The sequence below is a fragment of the Pipistrellus kuhlii genome, unplaced genomic scaffold (assembly GCF_014108245.1).
Source record: "Pipistrellus kuhlii isolate mPipKuh1 unplaced genomic scaffold, mPipKuh1.p scaffold_m20_p_2, whole genome shotgun sequence".
NCBI lineage: Eukaryota > Metazoa > Chordata > Mammalia > Chiroptera > Vespertilionidae > Pipistrellus > Pipistrellus kuhlii.
Window position 1 is genome coordinate 75,240,883 of NW_023425515.1, and position 27,939 is coordinate 75,268,821.

A 27,939-nucleotide genomic window follows, 5' to 3' on the forward strand; every position below is an offset into this window, starting at 1 on the left:
ATGAAGCCTAAGGAAAAAAGAAAACATCTGGAAAGCAAGTATTTCATCAAAACTGCAAGGATGTCAGGAGGTATGAGTTAAGCACATTCTCAGGGCCCAGGGTAACCAAGTAATGTTTTCTAAAGAAAGAGAGGGAGAGAATTTCAGTTGTGACGAAGGAAAGGAGAGAGGGAGAGATAGATAAATGGGGAGAGAGCTATAGAGGGAGAGGAAGGAAGGGAAAAGAGGCAAGATGAAGGCAGGATGGGGGAGTGGAGAGAAAGTTTAAGAAAGAGAGAGAGAAAGGAGATGAGAAGAGATCAGGGGAAACAGAGAGCAGGGAAAAGGAGAGGCAGGAAATAACTTGGAACACTTAAAGCTAGTTGTGTAAGGAGAGTATAATGTCAGAAACATAGACTATTGAGATTAAATGTGGAACTCTTCTGTGAAATGTAAGAAAAAATGGTAGGGGAGGGTGGGGGTAAGTGGGAGTGAGCAACCAAAGGACTTATATGCAAGCATATAAGCCTAAACAATGGACACAGGCAATAGGGAGTGAGGGCATGAGTGGGAGGAGTAAGGAGTAACGGGGGGGGGGGGGAGAATAAGGACACATATGTAACATTTTATACAATATAATAAAATAAAAATATATAAAAGAAAGAAAAAAGAATAACTGGGATGCATGAAAACACAAAACCACACAACAATCTGATAATAATAGTTAAAGTAAAGGGATGCTTAGGTTCTTTCTGGGAAAAATGGGAAACCTAAATAATTTGGCTACTATGGAGATTAAAACCGTTGCTCACTGGTGGGAGGGTGACAGATTGGAGCCACCCCCAAAGTTCCAATGGTAGCTCACATTCTAAAGAGGACTAATATTTCTAACTTAGTTGGCATTTCTGCATCCTCCAGTGGACCTTCAGAAAAGGCTGTCTTCATTTCACTTTAAAACAATATTAGTGCATGTTTAGAGATGTTATTAAACACAAAATATGAGACATGCAAACATACATTCAAACTTATTCACATATACACACATATACTAGTAGAATATAAATAAGTCAAAGAAAAAGTGAAATTAATCTAACATAATTGCTCACCAGTTATGTACCAGATCCAATTTTTTGTCTCTCTAAAACACATAATATCTCTACTTTATTAGAATAGATAAGCCTTTAGTGACTAATATAAAAATGGATCTATTTCTTGCTTATACCACAAATCAGCACATAAGCCTTGGGGCAAGTCTCTTCCATGAGATAATTTATGGGACTAAGCTGATGTAAACTTTATCATTAACATGCAGCTTTCAAATAGACTCCAGGAAATCAACATCCCAGTCACCTAAAAAAGGGAGGTGCATTGAGGGGCACATAGAAGATGTCTGAGACAGTGTTTGGAAGGGGCACATGCCATTTCTTTCGTAGAAATCACATTGTCAGAACTACCTGTAAGGGAAGCTAATATTATAAATATAATATAGTTGTATATACAGATAGAAATTAGACAGCAGTCTGTTCTATTTAAAAATAACCTTCTTTGTGCAAACCTATGATATTCATTATCACAGTAAATATGAATGCACATATAATACTTTTCATAGAAACCATATTACCCTGTCCAGAAAGGTTGAGGCCATGTGTATGTTTAATGAATATTTACATAGTAGACCTTTTTCATTAGTATTATTGTTATATACTTTGTATTGCTTTACATCATTTTTTTACTTTATATTTATTGTTTACACTATTACAGATGTTCCCATTTTCCCTCCCGACCCCTCATCTTTGGCAACTCCGCAGCAAACACTCACCCCCTTCCTTGTGGCCATCACAACACTGTTGTCTGTGGGTCATGCATATATGCTTTGGCTAATCCTTTGACCTTGAACATTTCCCATCTCCCCTCTCCTCCCCTCTGATAGCTTTCATTCTGTTCCATGTGTCCGTGCCTCTGTTTCTATTTTGCTTGTCAGTTTATTTTGTTCAATAAGATGCCACCTCTGAGATCATATGCTATTTGTCTTTCTCTGACTGGCTTACTTCACTTAGCATAATAATCTCCAGGTCCATCTATGCTGTTGCAAAAGGTATGATTTCCTTCTTTTTTAAAATTGCATAGTATTTCATTGTGTAAATTTGCCACATTTTTTAAAAACTTATCTACTAATGTACACTTTGGATGTTTCCAGATCTTGGCTATTGTAAATAATGCTGCAATGAACATAAGAGTGCATATTATTCTTTCAAATTGGGGTTCAATTTCATTAGGGTATATTCCCAGAAGTGAGATTATTGGGTCAAAAGGCAGTTACATTTTAATTTTTTTTGAGGAAATTCCATACTGTTTTCCACAGAGGATGCACCGTCTGCATTCCCACCAACAGTGCACTAGGGTACCGTTTTTTCCATATCCTCACTTACACTTGTTTATTGGTTTATTAATGGTGGTTATTCTGGAAGGTATGAGCTGATATTTCATTTTTTTGTGATTAAAAAATCATCATTTTTTATATAATGGAAGAGGGGGACAGAGAGAGAGAGAAAGAGAGAGAGAAAGAAAGAGAGAGAGAGAGAAAGAGAGAGAGAGAGAGAGAGAGAGAGAGAGAGAGAGAGAGAGAGAAAGAGAGGGAGAGAGGGAGAGAGAGACTGTTGTAAGAGAGAAACATCAATGAGCTGCTATTTGCATGCTCCCCAAATTGGGATGAAACCCCAAACCTGGATATATGCCCTGACTGGGAATCAAATCCAATGGAGCCACACCAACCAGGGTTTCTCTATGCATTTCTCTGATGATTAGTGATGTTGAATTTGGAAATGTGTCTATTCAGATTTTTGCCTTCTTTAATTTTTCCTGTTTTTAGTTTTATAATTTATTATATATTTTGGAAATTATCTCTTAATGTGATGTAACATTGGTAAATATATCCTCCACTACAATGTAACATTGGTAAATATATCCTCCACTACAATATATCCTCTTCATTTGTTGATGGCTTTTTGTTTGTTTGTTTGTTTGTTTGTTTTTGCTGTGCAGCCAGCTTTTTGTTTGTTTAAAAGACAGATAAATATACACGTAACAAACATGGACCACATGTCTGTATTTCTAATTTCTCAGCAAATTAGCAGCATAGACAAAAGGCAGTGGCCCTAACTCCAGCTGGAAAGCAGGAGCAGCTTCTTTTTCAGATGACTTATCCTGCATTTCTTTTAAAGACAAGCTAACTGGTGCTAATAGGGATGGACAACTGAGTTGGATGCAAAGTGAGGTTGGGTTCTAGACAGAACCCAGAGCTGAGCTAAGTGTTTCTTCCCATTAGCTGACACAAGGGGTGGATGGGATGACAATGGGAGAAAAGGGGTGACATATGTAATACTTTTAAGATTAAAGAATTGTAAGGGAAAAGCGCTTACACGGATTGGAGCAAACCCAAGGAGATCAGTGGACAAAGGTGTTCTATTTGAGGCAATAATAGAAGAGGGACTAAGTGAATTAGAGTTTTATCAGGGAAACATTGCAGAACATGTTCCTAGGACCTGAGAAATGGCATGTTATATTACCAGGAATGTGTGAAAGTACTAATAATTTAAAACAGGACAAAAGTGGTAGGATACTCAAGAACTAAACTTGAGATAGAGTACAGACATACACAAGTCAGAGACCCCATCACATCCATATATTTTCATAGCCAATATTTAACATTCATAGACATCTCTTATCAGACCCATTTGCACTCACATCATTCATTAGAGTCTTCCACAAAGCATATAAATTCTCCATGCTCCATAGAAAGATGAAATTTCTCTGACTCCTAACATACCCTGTTTTTAAATTTTATGGAAACTGAAGGGTACAATATATGCTTTCTATGTGGTTTCTTTCTCTCATCATTGTATTTGTATAATTTATTCATTCTGAATGTGATTTCAGTTTGTTTATTCAAGGTATATCATTGCATGAATGTAATTTTTTTATTCATTATACTTTTCTGAGCAGTTGGTTGCTTTCCATCTGATTTATGTGAAAAGGTGATGTTCTGGGCATTATATTTACATGTACTTTACAATATGGACATTTCTGTTTGGGGAACACTTAACATTTGGACTGCTAGGCCTTAGCTTGCATATTCTATATTAACCCTTTCAGAACTCAATTTTTCACCATTTTATTTCTAAGGCAATCTTGTGTTACTGCATACTTAATTTACACACTCTTCTCTGCACTCTCTGCTCTTTTTTCAAAGTACAGGATCTACAAGATTATTTCTCTTTCACAACTTGCTTTCCATATCATCACATGCTTTTTTTAATTATTGATTTTTTACAGAGAGGAAGAGAGGGATAGAGAGTTAGAAACATCGATGAAAGAGAAACATCGATGAGCTGCCTCATACACAACCCCTACTGGGGATGTGCCAACACCCAAAGTACATGCCCTTGACCGGAATCAAACCTGGGACCTTTCAGTTCGCAGGCAGAGGCTCTATCCACTGAGCCAAAAACTGTCTTGGCAATATCCTCACACATGCTTTAATTACTTCCTCACATTTTGCAAATGCACTACTTCCACCAGCTTCAAAGGGAATATTCTCAGTAATAACATTCCATATTAAAACTACATAATATGTAAAACACACACACAAATCCAACAGTATAGAAAAAGCAATGTACACACATAAATATGTGCTTAAACAAACATACTGATACAAAGCACACATGTCATCCATGTCACATAAAACATATCCCATATTCATAATTGCTAACAACAAATCAATCACACATTATTAAATCTTAACCCAGTTTTAACCAACAAATATGAACTTAAACAGCAAGCACATTACATCCACTGTACCATACTGCTAAAATGTGAATAATACATTTACCAGAAACATTCATGAGAGATGATGATATCTTAAACTAGGGGTGTCGAACTCAATCAGAGAAGGGGCCAAAATCTAAAATCCAGCCTAAATCGCGGGCCGAATGGTTTACTGAACAGTCATAAACTGTCATTGTGATGGAAACGCAGCTGAGTGCAGTGATGACAGCGCGGTGCGGGCCACATTGCAAGGCCTGGCGGGACGGATTTGGCCCGCGGGCCTTGTGTTTGACACATGTGTCTTAAACAGTTAAATAATGAGCATTGAGCTTTGTTAACAATGAAACAGAAAGAGTAACATGAGAACAATGAATAATTTATTCGAAAATTATATTTTCACTTCTCTCTATATATGTACCTCAATTTAGATACCAATATATACATGTAGAATGCTTCATAAAACTTGCATCACATATTCCCTTTTTGTACATTTTTTTATGAGAAAATAGTGTTGACATCCACTATTTAGTTCATGCATACTGTCTTTCAGGCATACTTCTAAGTACATGATAATCCATACCCATCACCAGAAATATCACCTACAAGATATCCAATCCCAGTGACATCCACCAAACACAATTTTAATAAATGTTTACTTAGAGTTTAGAGAAAATGGAATTTTAAATGGGAAAGCCATCTTAATTTTTATGACAACAATTATCACATGTGGTAATAATGCCTAACATGTAATGTCCACCCAAAATGTAGTTTTTTAATTGACACACACCCCACAAAAATGCCTCAACTCAATGTGCTTTTTTATTCCCTGACCAGGACCCTGGAGCACTCAAGAAGATGTGCCTCAGCCTCAGTCATTTATGGAGACCCAAGGCTGCCAACAGGCAGCAGGAGAAAATGCATCCACCTCTGAATATTTCTCCTGTGTTTCCTTACCATCCAAGCTTTCCCATCATGATGAGGATGGTAAGGGATATACAAAGGTGGGATCTAAGCTTGACCAAGAGATGCAGCTCAGCTGCTCGGCCCAGTCTCTACTGATTTCTCTTTCCCATGATAAACAGGAACAGACTGTACTAAGTACTAGACTGACAGAGTAGTACTAAGACTTCTTCAGAGGGACAGGTAGAGAGTGTGCCTTCAACACAGAGGAAGATCTCTTAGCTCACATTTCCAACTTAACAGCATGGGGACTGCTGTGGCTGAGGTAGTGGACAGTGCTGATATGTGTTTGCAAATTTACTCAGAATCTGCCCCTCAGGAAGCAAAAACTGATATCCTCTTCACACACTCACACATTTGTATTCCTTCATACCAGGTAACTCCCCATTTCTCCTTTTAAATTTTTCTCTCAAACACACAGACCTTCATTCCACACCTGTCTTCCCACTCTCTAGTAGCATTACGTACATACACTCTTACCTTGATTTCTTCACACTTACCCTATTACACACTAAATCTATAAATTACTTACATGCTATCAAACAGATAACCTGTTTTAAAATCCTCCTTCTAGGCCAAACACTTAAAAACTCATATGCCTCTAAGAAAATGAACTTTGATATATTATCTTTCTAATCCATACGCCACTTCAGCCACCAAGACTTTTCCCATTCCCTTTTAACAAAATCAAAAACACTCATGGCATATATCCCAGAACATCCATACAACTCCACACAAACATATTTACATGATTATGCCATGTACATTCCTCAAATAAAGCATACCACACACATTATTACACCATGTAAACACCCCAAGTGAGGAGGCATACCACACACAGAATTCTGAAATATCACACAGAGATATCCTTTCACTCTACATGTTCCCATATGGCATGGCCATCTTACCTCCTACAGCCCTCTCACACACATTCTAGTTTTCTTATGTTTGAAACTTTATTTCCTAGGATTCCATCAATTACAACAAAATGTTTCCTATCTTGGAGACCTTAATATGCCTGTGTCCCAGTCTACACGGAAATGGAAGATCATGGAGGGGCACACAGGAGGTTTGTATGGTGATGCCTGTTAGTGGCATATGTAAATTTCATTTGTTTTCATTGTATAAATGTAATGTCATGGTGAGAACTACCTTTAAGGGAAGCTGATAACTATAATATAGTTGTATGTCCAGGTGGAAAGGAGAGAGCAGTCTCTATTCCATTTAAAAATAAATTTTTTTGTGCAAACTCAGTCACCCATGACACATATTGACACAAAGCATATTTCTGTGCATTTTATATTTTCATTGGAATCATTTTACACTTTCCATAAAGAGAGAGCTGTGTGTGTATTCACTGAACATGTCACATAGCAGACTCTCATTGTTTGTTTAATGGACAGATAAATACACAGATAACAAGCATGGACCACATTTGCATTATTTTTATTTAATTGCTCAGCAAAGTTGAATTTAAGAGAAGATACTTTGCAGAACAGACACAAGGCAGTGGCCCTGACTCAAGAATGGAAAGCATAGAAGGTCTCTTCTTCGGAAAATTTAGTCTCTAAAGACAGGCTAACTGGTGCTGGTAAGGAGGGACTATTGAATAGTACACAAAGGGATTTGGGATATAGACAGAACCCAGAGTTGAGCTGAGTGGTTCTGCCCATTTGTTGAAAATTAAGTCAACAAATGGCCTCTCAGTACAAAACCTCAAACACTTCTGCATCATCTTCAATATGATCAGCAGTGAAAATAATGTATTTCAAGGGAAAACACTGAAAAGGACTAGAATGAGTGCAAGGAGATCAGTGGAGAACAGTGTTTGAGGAATTAATAGGAGATGACCTAAAGGGAGGAGAGTCTTATCAGAGGAAAATGGAAGAGTATGTTCCTATGAGTAAGACAAGGGCATGTTATGTTACGTGAAGCACTAATAACTTAAAGTAACACAAGTGGTAGGATACTCAACACTGAACTTGATGTAGAGTACAGAGATACCCAGTTGAAGATCCCATCATATCTATATATTTTCATAGACAAAGTTTTACATTAGCAGTCATCCCTTATCAGTCATCCCTTACACTCACTTTCCCCATCATTCATTTCCTTATAGTCCCCCACATGCATCTACATTCTCCATGATCTATTTTTTTTGTCTATATCATACAAGCAGTTAAAATTTATTTGTCTTCTAACACACTTAGATGAGTATTTCTGTTTTTAAATTTCATGTAAACAGAAGAACACAATATATACTTTGTATCTGGCTCCTTTCTCTCATGGTTTTATTTGTGTGATTTATTCACATTGTATGTGATGTTAGTCTGTTCATTCAGTATATCATGCATGAATATAATTTATTTACCGATTATACTTTTCTGAGTATTTGGGTTGCTTTGAATCTGAGATTACTTAGAAAGTTGATGTTCTGAACATTACATTTTTATTTGGTGAATGTTTAAGGGTTAGACTGGTAAGTTTTAGCTTGCATATTCAGTCTTAGTCCCTTTAGAACTCAATTTTTCACAATTTATTTTCTAATGCAATCTCCTGTTACTGCACAGTGAAATTACATTCTCTGTACTCTCTGACATCTTTTTCAAAGCCCAGGATTCCTGCTCTTCTACAACTTGTTTTTCACATCCTCGCATTCATTAAACATTTCCTCATATTTTGAAAAAAATACGTTAATTCCGCATATCTCACAGAAATATTCTCGATAATAACATACCATACCTAAACTTCATAATGTATTAAACATGTAGACAAATCTGTAATGATAGGAAAGCAATCTACACACATAATAATGTGTTGAAGTAACTCACAGACACAAAGCACACATGCTATCCTCATTCAGACAAAAACCCATGCCATATTCAGATTTTCAAACAACAAATCAATCATACATTATTAAATTTTAAGCCAGTTTTAAAAATTTATTTTAATTGATTTATTTTTTTTCTTTAACACTTTTTTAAGCCAGTTTTAACCAACAAATTATTAACTTAAACACGAAGCACATTACACTTACTGTGTATATATATTTATATATTGCTAAAAATTGGAATATTGCAATTACCAGACACATTAATGAGATGTGATGATAATTATAAACAGTTAAATAATGAGCATCAATCTTTGTTAACAATGAAACAGGAACATTAATATAATAATAATCAGCAATTAATTTCTTCAAAAATTAATATTTATATTTTTACATATCTCTATTTATTTCTAAATATAGATACATATGAATGCAGAGTGCTTCTTGAAACATGTACCATGTATCAACTATTGGTATAATTTTTTATGAGAAAATAGAGTTGATATCCATGTCTAGTTCCTAACATACTGTCCTTCAAACATGATATTAAGTGTTTGATGATGCATATAGATCACCAGAAAAATTGCATACAAGACACTCACTCCCACTGACATCCACCAAACACACCATTTAATGTGTTTACTTATAATTTGGAATAAATGGAATTTCAATGGGAAAGTCTCCTTAAATTCTGAGAGAGTAATTGCCATGTGAAGTGATAATGTCTGATATATAATGTCCACCCAACATGTAGTTTTTTAATTGACACACACCCCACAAAAATGTGCTTTTTTATTCCCTGACCAGGACCCTGGAGCACTCAAGAAGATGTGCCTCAGCATCAGTCATTTATGGAGACCCAAGGCTGCCAACAGGCAGCAGGAGAAAATGCATCCACCTCTGAATATTTCTCCTGTGTTTCCTCACCATCCAAGCTTTCCCATCACGATGAGGACGGTAAGGTATATACAAAGGTGGGACTTGGGTTTGGTCAAAAGATGCAGCTCAGCTGCTCAGCCTACTCTCTACTTAGTTCACTCTCCCCTCAGTTCAGGAGAGGGCTTCAGGGCAGATGAATAAGAATTATGAAGAGTGACCAGTAGGGAGTGTGCCTTCCAGGACAGGGCAAGGTCCCTCCGCACAAATTTTCAATAAAGCAGCAGAGGAACAGCAGTGGTTGGGATAGTGTGCAAGGCTGACATGTGTATGGGAGTTAACTTAGAAACTTCTCTTCAATGAGCACAAACTTGGATCATTACACACTCATACATCTGCACTCCTTCATATAAGCTACTACTGGCCTGGTGCATGAAATTCATGCACATTAAAAGGGAATTAATTAGAGGAAATAATTTAATATTGCTATTCTTTGTCTATGATAAAAGTGATGGCGAAGAAGAAATAAAATTAGTAAAATGTATATGAAAATATCCCTCATGTCAGAGTCTGGGCACACTGTGGGACCTACCCGTGCATGCCTCTAAATTGCAAGAGACCCAGATCTGGCTGGCTCCACCCCTGTCAAGCCCCGCAGGGCAGGGGGTGCAGCCTCAGGTCCCCCGGCTCAGCCTAATGTCCCCCGGCCCAGTGCTTTCTCAGGGGTGCAATCTCAGGTCCTCTGGCCCTGGTGCCAGGGTGGGAGGTGCAGCCTCATATTCCCAGGCCCGTACTCAGCAGCCCTGCATGAGGGCGCAAGGGTGCAAGGGCACAAGGGTGTGACACCCATTTGTCTAATAGCTCTTTATTATATAGGATTGCCTCATTGCCCCTCCTTTTCACTTGTTCTCTCAAATACACAGGTTTATAACCCATCTATAATAGCATTACCTAGATATATCCTTACCTTCATTCCTGCATACAATCATTTTCAGACTCACCCGTGTACACACTAATTCCATAAATAATTAACATTCCCATCACACAGATAATCTGTTTATATCAAACCCTAGAAGACTTTCATGTCCTGAAGGAAATGAATTTTCATCTGCTGTGTGTCTAACCATATGGCACTTCAGTCACCAGCCTTTCAGACCTTCATGAGCTGAACAGTCTGAGAGCTCAAACACACCTTCACTAACATCCTCAGTCTTGCAGTAGCATAGTAATACCCAGTACCACTCCAGCACTACTCACATGTGCTATCATAACACATAATAAATATGCACACAACTCATTAGCCATTGCCTTTTAGCAACATCACAAAACATTCCCACATATGTCCCAGAATATAATAGACCTCCACAAGTACGTACATCTAATCCTCATTCATTCCCACATAGTTATACCATGTAAATATATCAGATAAAGCTCACTACACCCAGAATTCTGCAATGTCACATACAGATGTACTTCACCTGCTCACGTAGATCATGGCCCTTGTAGCTCCTACAGCCGTCACACACCCATTCTAATTTTTTTAATGTTTGACATTTTCTTTCATAGGAATCAAGGAGACACCTGTACCCAAGGACCTGGTGCAAATGGATATGTCCTCTGACTATTTAGATACCTCCAGTTCTTCACATTCATCTAGTAATAAGGAGAGTGGGCTCAGGAAAATTTACTATATGCGTGTACAAATGAAAAGGGGTGTGGCTGTCTTGTACCATACAGAGTTTGGATGGGAACCTCCCTCAAAAAGGATCAAAATGGAAAAAATGATCTACACTACAGCGGTCCATAGAAATGCCCCCCTCTCTCACACGTCTGGGGAGAACCTCCTCAATGACCCTGAGCCCAGAGTAGACAGTCCGGCCCAAGAGAAAAGGGAGAAGGCTGGCTGGTGCGCAGCACCTTCAACTCCGGTGTTCTATCGCAGGGTCCCGTTGCAGAGGCCGCTGGACAGCGGGTTCAGGTGCCTGGCCTGCTGCCACGTCTTTGCTAGCCTAGCGGCCCTTCAGCAGCATGTGGAGCATGGGGTCCAGGAGGGCTTCAGCTGCCATTTGTTTCATCGAGCCATGGCTCGTCTAAAAAAGCGTAAGAGGAAGAATAAGAAATTAGTAAAGTCAACATTAAGTTGCCAGGAGGAAAAATAATTTGACAGGATGACAAACTTGTACAACTAAACAGATTGTTTTCAGCCCCTAAAAGAGAGGAAGTGAAGCAGGTTAGACTCCACGGAGGAGGCTTCATTCCCCTCAGCAGACACAGTATCCAACCTTTTTTCCATTTCTAGCACCACCATCTCTGCGACCACACCACCAATCTGAGCAGACAGCTGCTTCTAATTCTAAGACTAAGGGACCAGAAGGCAGACCACACCATCCCAGATACTGCCTTATCCTCTTTCCTAATCTATTGATTATACCCACACTTACAGCATCCATAAACACATGCTCGATGCAAAGGAGTGTAGAGTATTTAATAGTACAGATCCTAATACCCCTCCCCTGCACTGACTTCCACATTTCCACGAAATTGGACTTTTTAAACAATTTTACATATTTTTCTAAACCTTTCTTTAAATAAAGATATAGCTTTTCAAACATCTCCCTATAATATATTCACTTGCATGAATATTTTGCTGGAAGAAATATATGATTAAAAGAAAATAAGGTATTGCAGGAATGGAATCAAAAGCAATTATAGCCCACCCCTTATTTTCTATGCACTTATATACACACAGGTGCATATACACTTCTTATATTTACATATATCCATGGGGAAGGATGGAGCACAAAATGAGTAGTTTCAAAATATTCTGATATGAATATATATATAGGTGTCCAAAATGTCACAATGAGTATTTAAGCTCAATAACTTAAAACTCAAATAAACACAACTTGCATGTTTAATTATTTGTATGTTTTTATAGTTGTTTAAATTTACACATTTTCAAAGATCATTTCAATTTTTGTGCCTCCTAGAGGCTCAGAAACAAACAAAAAAGAAAATTAACATTCACAAAACTAAACAGGAGAAAGGGAATCAAAACAGTTCCCCTTTTACATAATGATTTTTCAATTTGTAGCATTTATCCTGAAATTATTAAAGCTTAAAACTGCACTGTGACATTTGTACAACTGCATATACATGTATTATCTTGAAACTGTACAGTTTGTGCTCCATCCCTCCCTATGAAAATGAATGTATACGAACTGCATATGCACCTGTTTGTCTACAAGTACAAATAATCTAAGTTATTGATTATAGTAGTTGCTATTGGTTTCATCTTACTAGTACTTTTTTCTTCCCCTCTGAAAAGAAGCTGTTTTCTGACTAAATATGTTGGCATGTCAGTCAGACCAGCGAAGTCATTACTTCTCCACCATCAATGAACCTAAACATAAACATACATTCATGTTTGACCAATCTGTACTGATAACTTGGAAAGTTAAAACAGGAGAGACAGAGATTGATGGGTGGTGGTGATGGGAGTGGTGTTATCCTTTGTCTGCAACTCCAGTTAAGGTTTTTCCACTGCTAGACTTGCTTTAATTCCTCTCTTTTGAAAGACCAGGCTGATTTAATGGTGACTTTAAGACACTAAGCCTTCACACTAACTTTTAAACAAGTTCTTGATTGTTTTTCCTCCATTAGTCTAAGCCCTTTACTGTCGTCTGTAGCCTAAAGTTCCTTAATTGATACAAATTCGTATCAACATGATCATTCTTCCATTTTAATGTTTGAAATTATATAACTGAGAAAGGAGTGACACATTATATTCTGCTGATTTATATGGAAAAAATAAGGGATATGCATGTAGTCAGTATGTATAATTGGTTAATTGGAAAGTGTATTAAGTAGACATAGTACCCAATCTTTTCATGCATTTATGCTACCATCATCTCTAAACAATACCAGCAATATTAGCAGATAATTCATTTTTAATACCATTTACCACTTTTCTGAGGGAGAAGAAAGCAGATCTCACCATCCCAGAAACTGCCTTACACATTATTCACAACTTTATTATACATCCCGCATATACCTTCCATGAATACATACTTAATGCAAAAAAGTTTTACATTTAGAATTCTGCATACACAATTCTGATAATAAAAATTGTAATACCCCTCCCCTGCATTCACTCCTCACATTTCTATGAATGTGGTATTTGTTAAGATAGAATATATTAGAGCATAGCATGTGATTGCAAAGTAATGTGTATTTATCTGTTCCACTAAGAATATTGTTAAATGGCCAAATATTGTTAAATGCTACCAATTTTTGTTTTGAATTTACTATTTATTCTTATTTTCTTTATGATAGTAAATATTTGTAATATCTGCATATATTAAGCCATTTTATTTGCATAAAAATGCACATATGTATTCTTTTGAGATTCAAAATCCTCCATATGCTTGTCTTCATTTTCTTCCTCATTCCAATATACCTAATAATAATTATACTCCAAAATACTTTAAAAAAATTTAGTATTTTCTACAGCGCCTACCAGAGAGTGTTTAAAGTATCTAAATTATAGTTTGTGTAGTAAGGATAACTTTTAATTTTCTACGGGTAGAAAATTGAGCCCCTATAAAAAATACCATACTATTGTCCTTCTCTATATACTAGATGTACCGGTTTATAATGGCAGATTTTGTAATCAAAGAAAACAGGATAATTTCAATAGAAACATCAAAATTACTTTGCCATGTCTTCTGGCCAGTTCTGGTCCTTTCTGGAACATCTGGTTGTTTTATGATCAAAACGTGGTTCAAATTGATTAATTGTTGTTGGTAGTGTTCAGTATTAAGGGTTTCACCTGGTTTTAGAAGCTCATAATAGACCACACCTTCCTGATCCCAACAAATAGAAAATTGTCTGCTTTATGAAGAATTTTGGCCTTGCAATTGATGTTGATGGTTTACCTGGATTAACCCATGATTTTGTGAGTTTGGGATTCTCAAAAGAAATCGGCTTTTCATCATCAGTCACATGGATGCAAAAAAACTTTATTTTGTGCCATTGAAGCAATATTTTACTGATGACTTTTCGGTTTTCCATTTGTCTTTAGTTCAATTGATGTGACATCCATTTTGTTTCCTTTAAAATCTTTCCCATTGCTGGTTAATGATCGCAAATTGTATGCTGAGCAACGTTTAGTCTTTCTGCAAGTAGTTTTTGAGTTTGACATGATCTTCATCCAATAATGCTTGTAATGGTTGGTCTTCAAACTTTTTCGATTTACTTTAATGTTCTTTATCTTTCACATTGAAATAATCACTTTTAAAGCATTTAAACCAGTGTTCACAAGTATCTTGAAATTGGACTCGTCCACCATAAGCTTCCTGAAGTATATGATATTTTTTTCTTCAAAATAAATGAATTAAAACTTCCTGCAAATGCTCTTTTTTTATTAGGGGGAGAGCATGAAATTTTTAAGCATACAAATATCTATGATGTGAACACCTTCAGCAAATTTGACATATGAAATTTTAAAGCTTGTTGTCAAAATAGCATACATATCAAATGCATATATATCAAATATATATATATATTATCAAATATATATATTATCATATATATATATATATATATATATATATATATATATATATTTCCATCTATTGAAAAAAGTTCGCCTTATTAACTGGTACACCTAGTATACATTTGCTTCATCAGTTCACCTTCTTTTTTACCCAATCTTCTTATCACTCTCTCCAGTGACAGTTGTCATTCCGTTTTATGTTAAGTATTCTTCTGTTCTTTTTTTGTCAAATTATTTTGTTCATTAGAGTCCACATATAAGGGAGATCATATAGCACTCTCTTTTTCTGATGGACTTTTTTTTTCACTCAGCACAATGTCCAGATCCATCCATATTGTCACAAAAGATTTTTTTCTTTTATATGACTGAGTTGCACCTCTTTATGTAAATATAAAACATATTTTAAAATTTATTTTTTATTTTAAAAAATCTTATCCTTGAAAGTTATTAAATGAGTCCCCTTTTCTCCCCATTGACTCCTTTTAGCCTGCCCATGACCCCTACCCCAGCCTTTCACCACACTACTGTCTCTGTCCATGGGTTATGCAAATGTGCATGCAAGTTCTTTGGTTGATCCCTTCCCACAGACACATACTCCTGCCTTCCCTCTGAAATTTCATAGTCTGTTCCATGCTTCGGTGTCTCTGAATCTATTTATCAGTTTATTTTATTCATTAGATTCCACATATTAGTGAGATTATGCAATACTTTTCTTTCTCTGACTGGCTTATTTTGCTTAGCAAAATATTCTCCTGGTCCCGCCATGCTTTTGCAAAGGCTAAGAGATGCTTCATTTTTACTGCAGCCAATATTCCATGGTATAAATGTATAACAGCTTTTTTATCCACTCTTCTACTGAGGGGCACATGGGCTGTTTCCTAATCTTAGTTATTGTAAATTGTGGTGCTATCACCATAGGGGGTGCAGAAACTCTTCATGATTGGTGTTTCAAATTTCTTATAATATAATTCTAGAAGTGGGATCAATGGCAGTTTCATTTTTAAATTTTTTGAGGAAACTCCATAACTGTTTTCCGTAGTGGCTGCACCAGTCTGCATTCCCACCAGCAGTGTACTAGGGCCCCTTTTCCTCCATATCCTCACCAAGACTTGTCATTTGTTGATTTGTTGGTGGTAGACATTCTGACACCTGTGAGGAGATAACTCATTGTCATTTTAATTTGTATTTCTCTGATGATTAGTGACATAGTGACATTGAGCATTTTTTTCCATATGTCCGCTGCCATTTGTATGCCCTCTTTGGAGAACTGTCTATTTAGGTCCTTTGCATATTTTTTTAAATTGAATTGTTTGCCTTCCTGTTTTTAAGTTGTATGAGGTCTCACTGCATTGGGCCTAAACAGGCAGTCGAACGAGGGGTACCAGATTAGAGAGGGTACAAGAGGCTGCGTTGAGGGACACCCCCCAGTGAATGAATTTTGTGCACCAGATATATATATATATATATATATATACTTTTTTTTCATCTTTTTTCTTAAAAGGAGACTAGAGTAGGCAGCAAATAAGCCTAAGTCTGGTGAGTGAAACTAATTAAGCTATTAATAGAAGAAGAGAATGAGCAATAAGAAGTAGAACAAAATCATAAAATAAGAAATAAAAACAAAAAATGGTTAAAATAATAATAAAAATAAAGAAAATAAAAAAATTAGTTTCTTATGTAAAAGATTTTTTTAAAATGAAGTAGTGAAGTTCATTCTCTTTAGCTGAATATTTAATGTCCCATGGGGACTGGTCTAAGACCATTTTCTACTGTTTTATCTGCCATGTCTCAGCTTCCTGCTAGATAGTCAGCACATGTTGAAGCTGGTGATCCACTGATCCTTAGTGTCAGATGCCATAGCCTGGGTGTCAGCCAGGTGGGACCACTCTGCCTACATTTTTTTTTCTTTTGTCTGCTTGCAGTTGTATTTACACAAGCATCTATTTCTGACACTGCCTTTGGGTAGATGTGTTTCTGTATTAGTTTTGGGCAGCAAAAGTCCCCCCAACCCAGCTCTGAAGGGCTCCCTGATAGTATTTGATATCCTTGTCTCCCTGCCTAGTTCTAGTCTGAGTCTGGCTATACTGTTGGAGGGGACTGATCTTCAGGAAAAAAAATGTCTGTTTATGGTTGGAGGGATCATACTGTCCCAGAGCTGGCCTCCTGATTGCCTCTCCCTATTTTGTTACCTAGCTTCCACAAAAGCACCTTCCCCTGCATCACAGCTACAGTGAGTATTTGTGATTAAAAGATCCTGGGTTTAGTGAGTAAAAGCAAGGAGATTATAAAGACAAAACAACCACACAGATATGCACATGACTGTGTGGCCAGTGCAGAACTCCAGGCTGCTTTTCTGGGTGCAAACTCCCATGACTATAGGCTTAGATCTAGGGTCCCCCACTGCCAGCACCCCCGTGGACACCCCTCCACAGTTGAGCCTTACACTTATCCCCAAGGGGTATGGTGTTGGTTTAGCTCAGTCCAGGCTGCAGATGTTTCTACCTACAGCCCAGATCCCAGATCCCACGAAGTTCCTGGCCAGCTCTGACCTTTCTGTCTACAGATTGTGTCCCCAGCTGTGTTCGATTGGCCAGTTCTGGGCGGATGTCATTCAATTTAGCTGTTTGTTCTATCTGCTTCATGAGAAGGCACCAGACCCCCCACTTATTTGACCATGATTTTTGTCTCTCCCTGAACAAACTTTGTGGATCCCATGGGTGGGAGGCTGGAATCTTTGTATTTGTGGGTTTGCAGCCATGGCAAACCCTGGCCAGTGTCCGAGGTTTTCCCGGATGGAGGAGAAGGTGGGCCCCCAGTCACAGCTGCTCTTCCCTTCCCCAGCATCATTTATTGAAGAGACTGACCTGACTCCATTTTATGCTCTTATCTCCTTTGTCAAATGTTAACTTCACATATGTTTTGAGTCAATGTCTGGACTCTCTGTTCTGTTGGACTAATTTATTTGACTGTTCTTAAGCCAGGGCCAGGCTGTTTTGATTACAATGCCTTTGTGTAGTAGAATTTGATATCTGGTATTTTGATCCCTCCAAAGTTGTTCTTCTTTCTCAATAGTGCTGCAGATTTTTTTTTCTATTTTTATATATTGTATTGATTTTTTTCAGAGATGAAGGGAGAGGGATAGAGAGTTAGAAACATCGATAAGAGAGAAACACTGATCAGCTGCCTCCTGCACTCTTCCTACTTGGGATGTGCCCACAACCAAGGTACATGACATTGGCTGGAATCAAACCTGGGACCTTTCATTCTGCAGGCCAATGCTCTATCCACTGAGCAAAACCAATTAGGGCAGTGCTGCAGCTTTTAAGGGTCTGCTCTGGTTCCACATAAATTTTTGGGATACTTGTTCTAGATTTTTTAATTAAGCTGTTGATATTTTAATAGTAATTGCACTGAATATGGATATTGCCTTTGGTAGTATGGAGAGTTTAATGATTTAAATTCTAACAATCTATGAACATGGTATATTCTACCACTTATTTATATATTCTATCTCTTCTTTCAATGTTCTGTATTTCTCAGAGTACAGGTCTTTTACCTCCTTGGTTAAATTTACTTCTAGGTATCTCAATTTTGTTTTGTGGCAATGGAAAATTGGATTATATGATTGCTTCCTTTTTTAAAATTTTATTTTCTATTTCTGAGAATTCACTATTGGTGTATAAAATACCATTGATTCCTGGGTGTTAATTTTGTATCCTACTACCTTGCTGAATATATATATATATATTCAAATTAGATCAGGATGCCGTAATGGTCATGACCTGCTCAGGAGGAGGGGCCAGACACAGCCCAAAGCCTGAGAGAAAAACACACAGGGGCACGTGCTCCTAGGCCCTGCAGTATGGCTGGGGGCAAGCCCCCAGCGGGGACACACACACACACACACACACACACACACACACACACACAGAGCGCCTGCTCCGAGCCTCTGAGGCACAGTCTGACATGCCCTCATCCTTCTCCCTATCTCATATCCTGGAATTATTGTTCCTTATTTTGACAATCACTTGTGTGAACCAAGTAGCACCATCACATCCCAGTTAAAAGATCATCAATTACATTATAAATACACTTTCACTTCACCTCAGCCACTATTTCCAAGGCTGTACTCTGAGCCTTATCACCGCCTGCAACTGCTAACATCAGAAATCATAATATGGCTCAGGACAGCATTGCTCAGTGGTTAGAGTGTCCACCTGCCCACTGAAGGATCTCAGGTTCAAGGGCACAGATCTGGGTTTCAGGTTTGATCTTTAGCCTTGCTCAGGGCAGATGCAGGAGGAGACAACCAATTTATGTGTGTCTCACACATTGATTCTCTCTCTCTCTCTGTGTCTCTCTCTGTCTCTCTCTCTCTCTCTCTCTCTCTCTCTCTCTCTCTCTCTCTCTCTCTCTCTCTCTCTCCCTCTCTCTGCAAGAATATTCTCTAGGGAAGATTAACAAATAAAAATAAGTAAATCATAGCATTTTGTCCCTGATGTCCTATTATATGATTTCCTCTTTTTTTTTTCCTGGCCTATCAATGATCTCCTCCTCCTCCTCCCCATTCATATTATTCTTTGCATAGGCTGGGCTGTGGGTTCACCTGCATCAGTGGAGAAATAGAGCCCCTCTAGGTATTTCAAACAGATAGGATTTAATATTGGGGATTGTTTACCAAAGAGTTAGAAAAGACACGATAGAAGAGGGGGGAAAAAAAGAAGTGAAGTTAAAGATTAATAGCTACAGGAGACCATTCTCACTCTCATGGATGAAGGAGCCAAACCAGGCCCTGCTGAGGCTGCTGAGAACTTCCTTCTGCCATTGGAACGGTGCTGCCAAGGAAGACAGCAGCCTGTGGACTGCATTGCCTCTGCCCCTGCCCCTACCCCTGTCCCTGTCCCTGCCCCTGCCCCTGTCCCTTCCCCACCCCTGCTGAGCCCAGTAAAGAGCAGAGAGTGGAGCTTCTCCACTGAGTCCATGCTCCACAGTGAGAAATTAGCTGCCAGGGGCATCTAGGAAACAGCTTCTGGTGATGCCAGCTTTTGTGATGACTATCAATAAATCACAAGGACAAACTCTAGATGAGTAGGAATATTCTTACCTGAACCTGTTTTCACACATGGTCAATTATATGTTGCTTTCTCTCAAGTTTGAAGAGCATCTGATGTTAAATTTAAAGTTGTAAATACTTCATCACAAGGGAAATTAGTCAAATACTCTATGCAAGTCTTTTTACTCCAATGTGGTATACAGGAAGATATAATAGATTTAATCAATTTATCAGTCATTGTTTATATCAAACTTTTTATATCATGTTTTTCTTATTTGTATACCATGTCTTTGTTGTTATATCATGTTGTTATTGTTTATTTATTAATAAAGTACATATCAATTTCATATACATTTTACTAATTTTCTTTCATTTCTGGCACTTCTATTATAGAGAAGGGGCAAATAGCAATATTAAAATATTTCTTCTAATTAATTCCCTTTTAATATGCACAAATCTGTGCACTGAGCTGCTAGTGATGGTTATAAGATTACTCAAGGATCTTAATGAGAGCTTCAAGTTACTTAATGAGAACTTCAAGGGATTTAGTGAGACTTAAAGAATCTTAGTGAGAGTGTCAAAGCCTTAAAAAAAGGCTAGTCATAAATTAAGCATATACTAACAGAAATAAAGAATATTAGAGTAGAGGATTCAGAGAATCAAATCAATGATTTGTAATATGAGGAAACAAGAAAAACATCCAGTCAGAAGAGAAGAAAGAAGATAGTGTAAGGAGCCTCTGGGATAACTTCAAAGGTATCAACATTCACATTATGTGGGTGCTCAAAGTGATGAATAGTAAGGACTTACAATTAAGATTACTCTACCTTGCAATTTAGAATTGAAGGTCAGATTAAAAGGTTCACAGACAAGAAAAAGCTAAAGGAGTTTATGACCACCAAACCAGTACTACATAAAATGTTGAAGGGTATCATTTAAGAAGAAAAAGAAAAAAAATATGAATAGGAAAATGGCAATAATTACATATCTATCAATGATTGAATCTAAATATCAAATGAATGAACAAGAAATCTAATGAACAAAATAAACTGAGGAATAAAACAGAATCAGAGGCACGGAAACATGGAACATATTAATGAATCTTAGAATGAAAGGGGTTGGGTGTGTGTGGGAGGGAGGGAGATTAACCCAAGTTCTTGTATGTGTATATTCATTACCTATGGACACAGACAATAGGGTTGTGAAGTCCTGGAATGGGACTGGAACTGGGTGCAGTGGAGCAATGGTGGAGCAAAGAAGGACATCTGTAATATTTCTCAACAATAAAGATTTAAATAAAATTTAAAAAAAATAATAAAAATATAATCTTTAGAGAAATGATAATTTAAATCATTTGCCCATTTTTTAGTCAGATTAGTTTTTCTTTATTGATTAAAGTGTTGCATATGTGTCCTTATCCCCCCATTGCTCTCCTCCCCCACCGCACTCCCATTCTTGCCCTCACCTCCCTCATGTCTGTGTCCATCGGTTATGGTTATATGCATGCATATAAATCCTTTGGTTGATCTATTCCTCTTACCCCCACCCAGCCTTCCCTCTGAGTTTGAGCATCTGATCTATGCTTCTCTGTCTCTGGATCTGCTTTTGTTCATCAGTTTGTGTTGTTCATTATAATACACAAATGAGTGAGAACATGTTATATTTATCTTTCTCTGACTGACTTATTTCACTTAGCATAATGGTCTCCATCTCCATCCATATTGTTGCAAATGGTAGTAAAAAAAATCTTTTTATTTTTTACTGCAACATAGTATTCCATTGTATAGATACACCTGTTTTTAATCCACTCATCTGCTGATGGGCACTTAGGCTGTTTTCAAATCTTAACTATTGTAAAGTGTGCTGCTATGAGCATAGGGCTGCATATATGCTTTCTGATTGGTGTTTCTAGCTTCTTGGGATATATTCCTAGAAGTGGGATCACTGTGTCAAATGGGTGTTCTATTTTTAGTTTTTTGAGGAAACTCCATACTGTTCTCCACAGTGACTGCACCAGTCTGCATTCCCACCAGCAGTGCACGAGGGTTCCTTTTTCTCCACATCCTCACCAGCACTTGTCCTTTGTTGATTTGTTGATGATAGCCATTCTGACAGCTGTGAGATGATACCTGTTTGTCAGAGATCATATCCAAATGGCCAACAAACTTATGAAAAGATGTTTAACATACTAATCACTGTGAAAATGATGTTTGTTTTATTAAAAAAAAACAACAAAAAAAACCAGAAAATAATAAGTACTGTCAAGCTTGTTCAGAAATTGGAACCCATGTAAGTTGTTGGTTGGAATGTAAAATGGTACAGCGGTTATGGAAAATATTATGTCAGTTCCTCAAATGTAAAAATAGTATTACAATCTAATTCAGCAATTCTATTGATGGCTATTTATCTACAAGGTTTGAAAGCAGAATCCCAAACAGATATTTTCACATTTAAGTTCATAGCATCAATATTTATAAGATATAAGAGGTAAAAAAAAAACACCAAGAACCCATTGACAAGTGAATGGATATATAAGATGTGACACACACACACACACACACACACACACACACACATATACATATATATATACATATATATATATATATATACACACACACACACACACACACACACATATATATATATATATATATATATATATATATATATATATATATAATACAACCTTAAAAAGAAGGAAATTCTGACATATTACAACATAGGGAACATTTAGGACATTATGCTAAGTGAAATAAACTAGTCACAAAAGATAAATACTGTATAATTGCATTTAAATGAAGGATCAAAGTAATCAAATTCATAGAGATGGAAAGTAGAATGGTGCTTACCAGGAGTTGGGGGAGAAGAACATGAAGAGTTTGATGAGCACAGAGTTTCAGTTTTACAAGTTGAAAAAGTTCTGGGGATTGATTTTATAATAATGTGAATATAGTTAACATTGCTGAGCTGTACCACTTAGAAATGGTTAAGATAATAAATTGTTCTATGCATTTTTACAATAAAAATAAAATAAAAAATAAACCAAAATATCAAGAAATAAAACATGCAATTATATAAAATTCTTAATCAAAAACACGAAAGAGAGAAAAACAGAAGACAAAAATAATCTTCTGTCTCCCTACAGCTTACTCCTACATTTTTATATTATTTTGTTTTCAGATCTATATATTTTCACCTGACTTTTGTTCATTTCTATATTTGAGTAGCCTGCTATAATCTGTTATCTTGCTGAAAAACCAGAAATGTAGCTACTGATTCTTTATAAGTCTATTTTCATATTTTTATTTTAGAATTTAAACAATTTATGACATATGCTATAACATTACATATTCATATTTAGAATATTTGATTACAAAGATGTCCTCTAACTTTAAAGAAACAACTTTAGTAAATAAGAATTGATTTAATTGATAGAGAAAACTCAGCTTTTTTTCTCTATATCTTATTTGTAAGATATAATAGACATATTATTCCAAGTAAAATATATAAAAAATAAACACAAGTTTTAAAAATAATATCCTGAATATGTTTTTGCTTAACTCATAAATATTTAATTTTTTAAAAATCTTTACAAACTGTTATATAATCACTACAATCAAATTTAACTAGATAAAAAAATATTAACATGGTGGGAAGAGAAGTAAATGTGTTTAAATGATATGATTTGCTTTATATGACTTTATTGTAGGTAATTTTCCATTTTCAACTTATTACTTATCAAAGCACAAACTGTCAGTTTCAGGTAATTTTTGTCAGTGAGCCTCAATAAAACATGACTGTGATGCACAACAGATGGTATTGTAATGGATTATCTAATTGTTTCCATTAGGTACAATTTTTAATCTAAAATAGTCACAAAGAAGAACAAAAATTATACATTAGCATTTCTGAAACAAAATTAATATAATTAGATGAGTCAATTCAGCTTTTAAAATGTGAAAAATTGCTCATTTAATAATTGTGTTAACCTGAGGAAACCCAAGTGATCAAAAAGAGTAATGCAAAATGCACTTTACTGCAGAAATTACCTTGGAAATCCAAGGGACATATAATTAGAAAAATAAAACAAAACAATGTGCATAACTTAATTTAAAAAATACTTTATTGCTTCATCAAGTCATAATATTTTTGTTGGTGGAGGGCCTCACCTCTATGTTGATGGCTGCTGACTGATCAAGGTGGTGATGTAGAAATTCCTTAAAATAAAATAACAATGAAGTTTCCTTCCCTCATCAATTGACTCTTCCTTTCATGAAATATTTCTCTGTGAAATCTAATGCTCTTGATAGCATTTTACCCATAGCAGATTTCCTTTCAAATTTGCACATAATCATCTCAAACACTGTTGCTATTTTTATCAACTAAATGTATGTAATATTCTAAAGACTTTGCTGTCATTTCAAAAATCTTCACAGCATCTTAATCAGGAAACTTCATTTCAAAAATCCATTTTATTTGTTCATCCATAATTAGTAACTCCTCATTTGTTGCAAGTTTTTTCATGATATTGAAGGTATTCAGTTACATCTTCACGATCCACTTCTAATTCTAGTTCTCTTGCTGTTTCCACATCTGCAGTTACTTTCTCCACTGAAGTCTTAAATCTTTCAAAGTCATCAGTGAAGGATGGAATCAACTTCTTCTAAACTCCTATTGATGTGTTGACCTCTTCTCATGTATCATGATTTTTTTTAATGTTATCTAAAGTTGTGAATCCTTCCCAGATCTTTTTAATTGACTTTGCCCAGATTCCTCAGAGGAATCATTATCTATGACAGCCAGAATCTTACAAAATGTATTTTTTAAATAACAGTACATGGATGCAGAAATTACTCCTGGAACTCAAGATTGAAGAACAAATGGTGTGTTAGAAGGCATGATAACAACTTTAATCTCATTGTATGTCTCCATCAGAGCTCTTGGGTCAGCAGGTGCTTGTAAATGAGCAGTAATATCTTGAAAGAAACATTTTCATTCTTAGGAGTAAATCTCAACAATATTTAATGATTCACATTATAAGAAGATGTGCTGTCCTCCAGGCTTTGTTGTTCCCTTTAAAGAGCATAGAGCATTCTTAAAGGCCCTAGTATTTTCATGATGGTAGATGGGCATAGGCTTCAACTTAGTCACCAGCTGCCTTAACCTCTACCAAGAGGAGTCAGCCTGTCCTTTTAAGCTTTAAGTCAGACATGACTTCTCTTCTCTAGCCATGAAGGTCCTAGATGACATCAACTTCCAACATAAAACTGTTGTCTATACTGAAATCGGTGTTTAGTGTAGCCACCTTCTTACCCCTTACACCGAACAGCTGTTGCCCTTTAAACCCCCTCCCCAACCCCCACCTTAGGTTCTGCCTTCCCAATTCACCCATATTTGGTTCTGATTGGTCAGTTTCTATGCCAGTCAGCATCAAAAGCTCCACCTCTTAGAAAGCCATTGGCTCTTCTGGGAAATCCAGAACAGCCCTGCTGACAGCTATCTCTCCTCTGGGCCTTTCTCTGGGCCTGCCCTGCAGCCTCCCCAGCAGTTTCTGATCAGGTCTACCTCTCTCTCCAGGCCTTGCCAGCAGCCCTGCCTCCCTCTCCAGGCCTCTTTCTGGGCCTGATCCACCCTCCCACCCCGCTCACCTACCTGCCACCAGCCTTGCTGTGATAGGAGCCTGTGGCCACAGGGGAGAGACAGAGAGGTATTCCACTTCCTGGTGATTGGTCATCTTTCTGATTGTTTAGGTTGTGACAGCTCTAGGCTATTAGTATAGATTATTCCTGTCTGACAATCTTTGTTTTATGGTGGATTATTACATTAACATGTGATATGCTGAGTTTTATAGCCACCACCATACTTGTGTTATCTATTTATGGAACCATTATCTCACCCCTTTTTTTCTTATTTCTTACTTTCTTTTGCATCAATCAGGTATTTTCATATAATTTTGCTTTTCTCATTTTTTAATCTTATTGGTTTTCTGTCCTTAGTTATTGCTTTAGATGTTACTCTAGAGATTACATATTTTAATCTTTCTGAGCAATGACTAAACTTTATAGCAATTGAACTTTTTTCCTTCTACTTTTTCTTTTTGCTGCTGTTACTGTGCAGAAAGGAGTGCATAATAGAGGCCTGAGGCTGCTATCTTTAGAAGGGCCTGCTTAGCTTGCATCTGGAAACTTTGATTCTGAAATGCTCCCTAACTGATGTTGTTTCTCTGTGCCTACAGTGTGATTTATAGTCAACATATGCTTTCCTCTGAGATTCCAGTAGTTGAGCTATGTATGCCCATATGAAAAGTTCCCAATAAAAAACCTAAACTCTTCATCTCAAATGGTTCCCACTGAGTAGAAATACTGCACTATGTTGTATTTTTTCTGTTGTGGGGGTGGTACTCTCATTGAGGGATGAGAGTATAGGAAACCTGTTCTATACGCCAGACTCTGCCTATGTCTTTTTCCCCTATTGACCCCTCTTTGTATCTTGTGTTACTGTGTTACTATGTTTTAGTAATAAATATGAAACAAGGGACCAACTATATGCTGAGTCTATGAGTCTTTCTAGTAAGTGTTCTGAAAGTGGATGGTCTTGGGGACCTCCAGACAATCTACACTTATAAAAGTGAAATATGCAAATCAATCATAACTCTGTGACACCCACCAGCCAACCAGGACTGAAGTATGCAAATTGACCCAACAAAGATGGTGTGGAGTGTCTGAGCGGGCAGGACACCTGCTATGAGAGGGAGAGCAGGGGGTGGATGGTGCTACAGGAATGGTGCGCCAGCAGGAGCGGAGCAGGCTGAAGGCTCTGGCTCGAGTGAACACTGAAGGCTTCAGCTGGAGTGAAAACTCCAGCCAGCAGGAGCAAAGATGGAAGGTAGCAACCATAGTTGAAGGCCTGGGTCCCAGGTGCCAGCAGCCAGGGGAAAGAAGGCCTATTGTAGGGATCTTCATGCAACAGGCCTCCAGTTGCTATATATTTTATGTGCACATATGTCATAAATTTCATAAGATTTTATCATTACTTAAAATGTCATGATCTTGCAAGCTTCCTTTGTCCATCTTTCATGTATTTCCCATTTATCCATCTGGGATCTTTTTCTTCTTTCAGAACTCTCTTTAGTAACCCCTTAATATATATCTGTTCTTTTAATTTTTATGTTTGGAAATTGTTATTATTTTACCTTTATTCAAGAAAAATATAGTTGCCACGTATAGGATTCTACACTAGCGATTTGTTTTTGCGTATCACTTATGAAACTAATGAAGATTTTTCTTTAAAAGTTTTAAGCTTTTCTTTTGTCTTTATCAGCACTTGATTATGATTCAATTATAAGTGCTTTTCTTTAAATTTGTTTTATTTAGGATTTAAAAACTTTGTTTAATTGGTGGTTTGATGTATGCCACAGACCTATAAATGTAAACTTCATGTATTTTTATTACTTCATATTAACCAATCCAGTGTGTTCATGTTAATGATATTCATGGATTCATGGGGTTCCTTGTGTTTATTTCTCATGTTTCTCCTTTCCTGCCAAAATGTCCCTTTACTGTTAATTGTTTTGTTATATTTACACATAAGTTATTTTTGAATAAATCACTGTAAAACTGATTTCTCTTGATTTTATGTTTTCTTAATATATTATGATTACTTATGCATATATATAAACTTAACATTTAAAATGCTTATGAATAGTGCTTTATATACATATCCAAATGTTTTTTTTTATTTTTTTAAATATATTTTAATGATTATTTTACAGAGAGGAAGAGAGAGGGATAGAGAGTTAGAAACATCAATGAGAGAGAATTACCAATCAGCTGCCTCTTGCACACCCCCTACTGGGGA

The 27,939-nt window shown here is 36.7% G+C and overlaps 1 protein-coding gene across 1 annotated transcript; it reads left to right on the plus strand.

Annotated features, from left to right (window-relative positions):
* LOC118722981 (protein FAM170A-like) lies at positions 1-11,628 on the plus strand. The gene is made up of 5 exons (XM_036445122.1): positions 1-70; positions 5,638-5,787; positions 6,731-6,832; positions 9,401-9,550; positions 11,036-11,628. Exons 1-5 carry the CDS (start codon positions 1-3, stop codon positions 11,626-11,628), a joined length of 1,065 nt encoding a protein of 354 aa, XP_036301015.1.
* Positions 11,629-27,939: the final 16,311 nt, after the last annotated feature.

Bases quoted from the DNA above. Each gene is read 5' to 3' on its own strand.
- LOC118722981 (XM_036445122.1), top strand. From the start codon at position 1: ATGAAGCCTAAGGAAAAAAGAAAACATCTGGAAAGCAAGTATTTCATC. The intron at 5,788-6,730 runs GTAAGGGATATA...TTTATTTCCTAG, and splicing joins TTCCCATCATGATGAGGATG to GATTCCATCAATTACAACAA. The intron at 6,833-9,400 runs GTTTGTATGGTG...TTCCCTGACCAG, and splicing joins CATGGAGGGGCACACAGGAG to GACCCTGGAGCACTCAAGAA.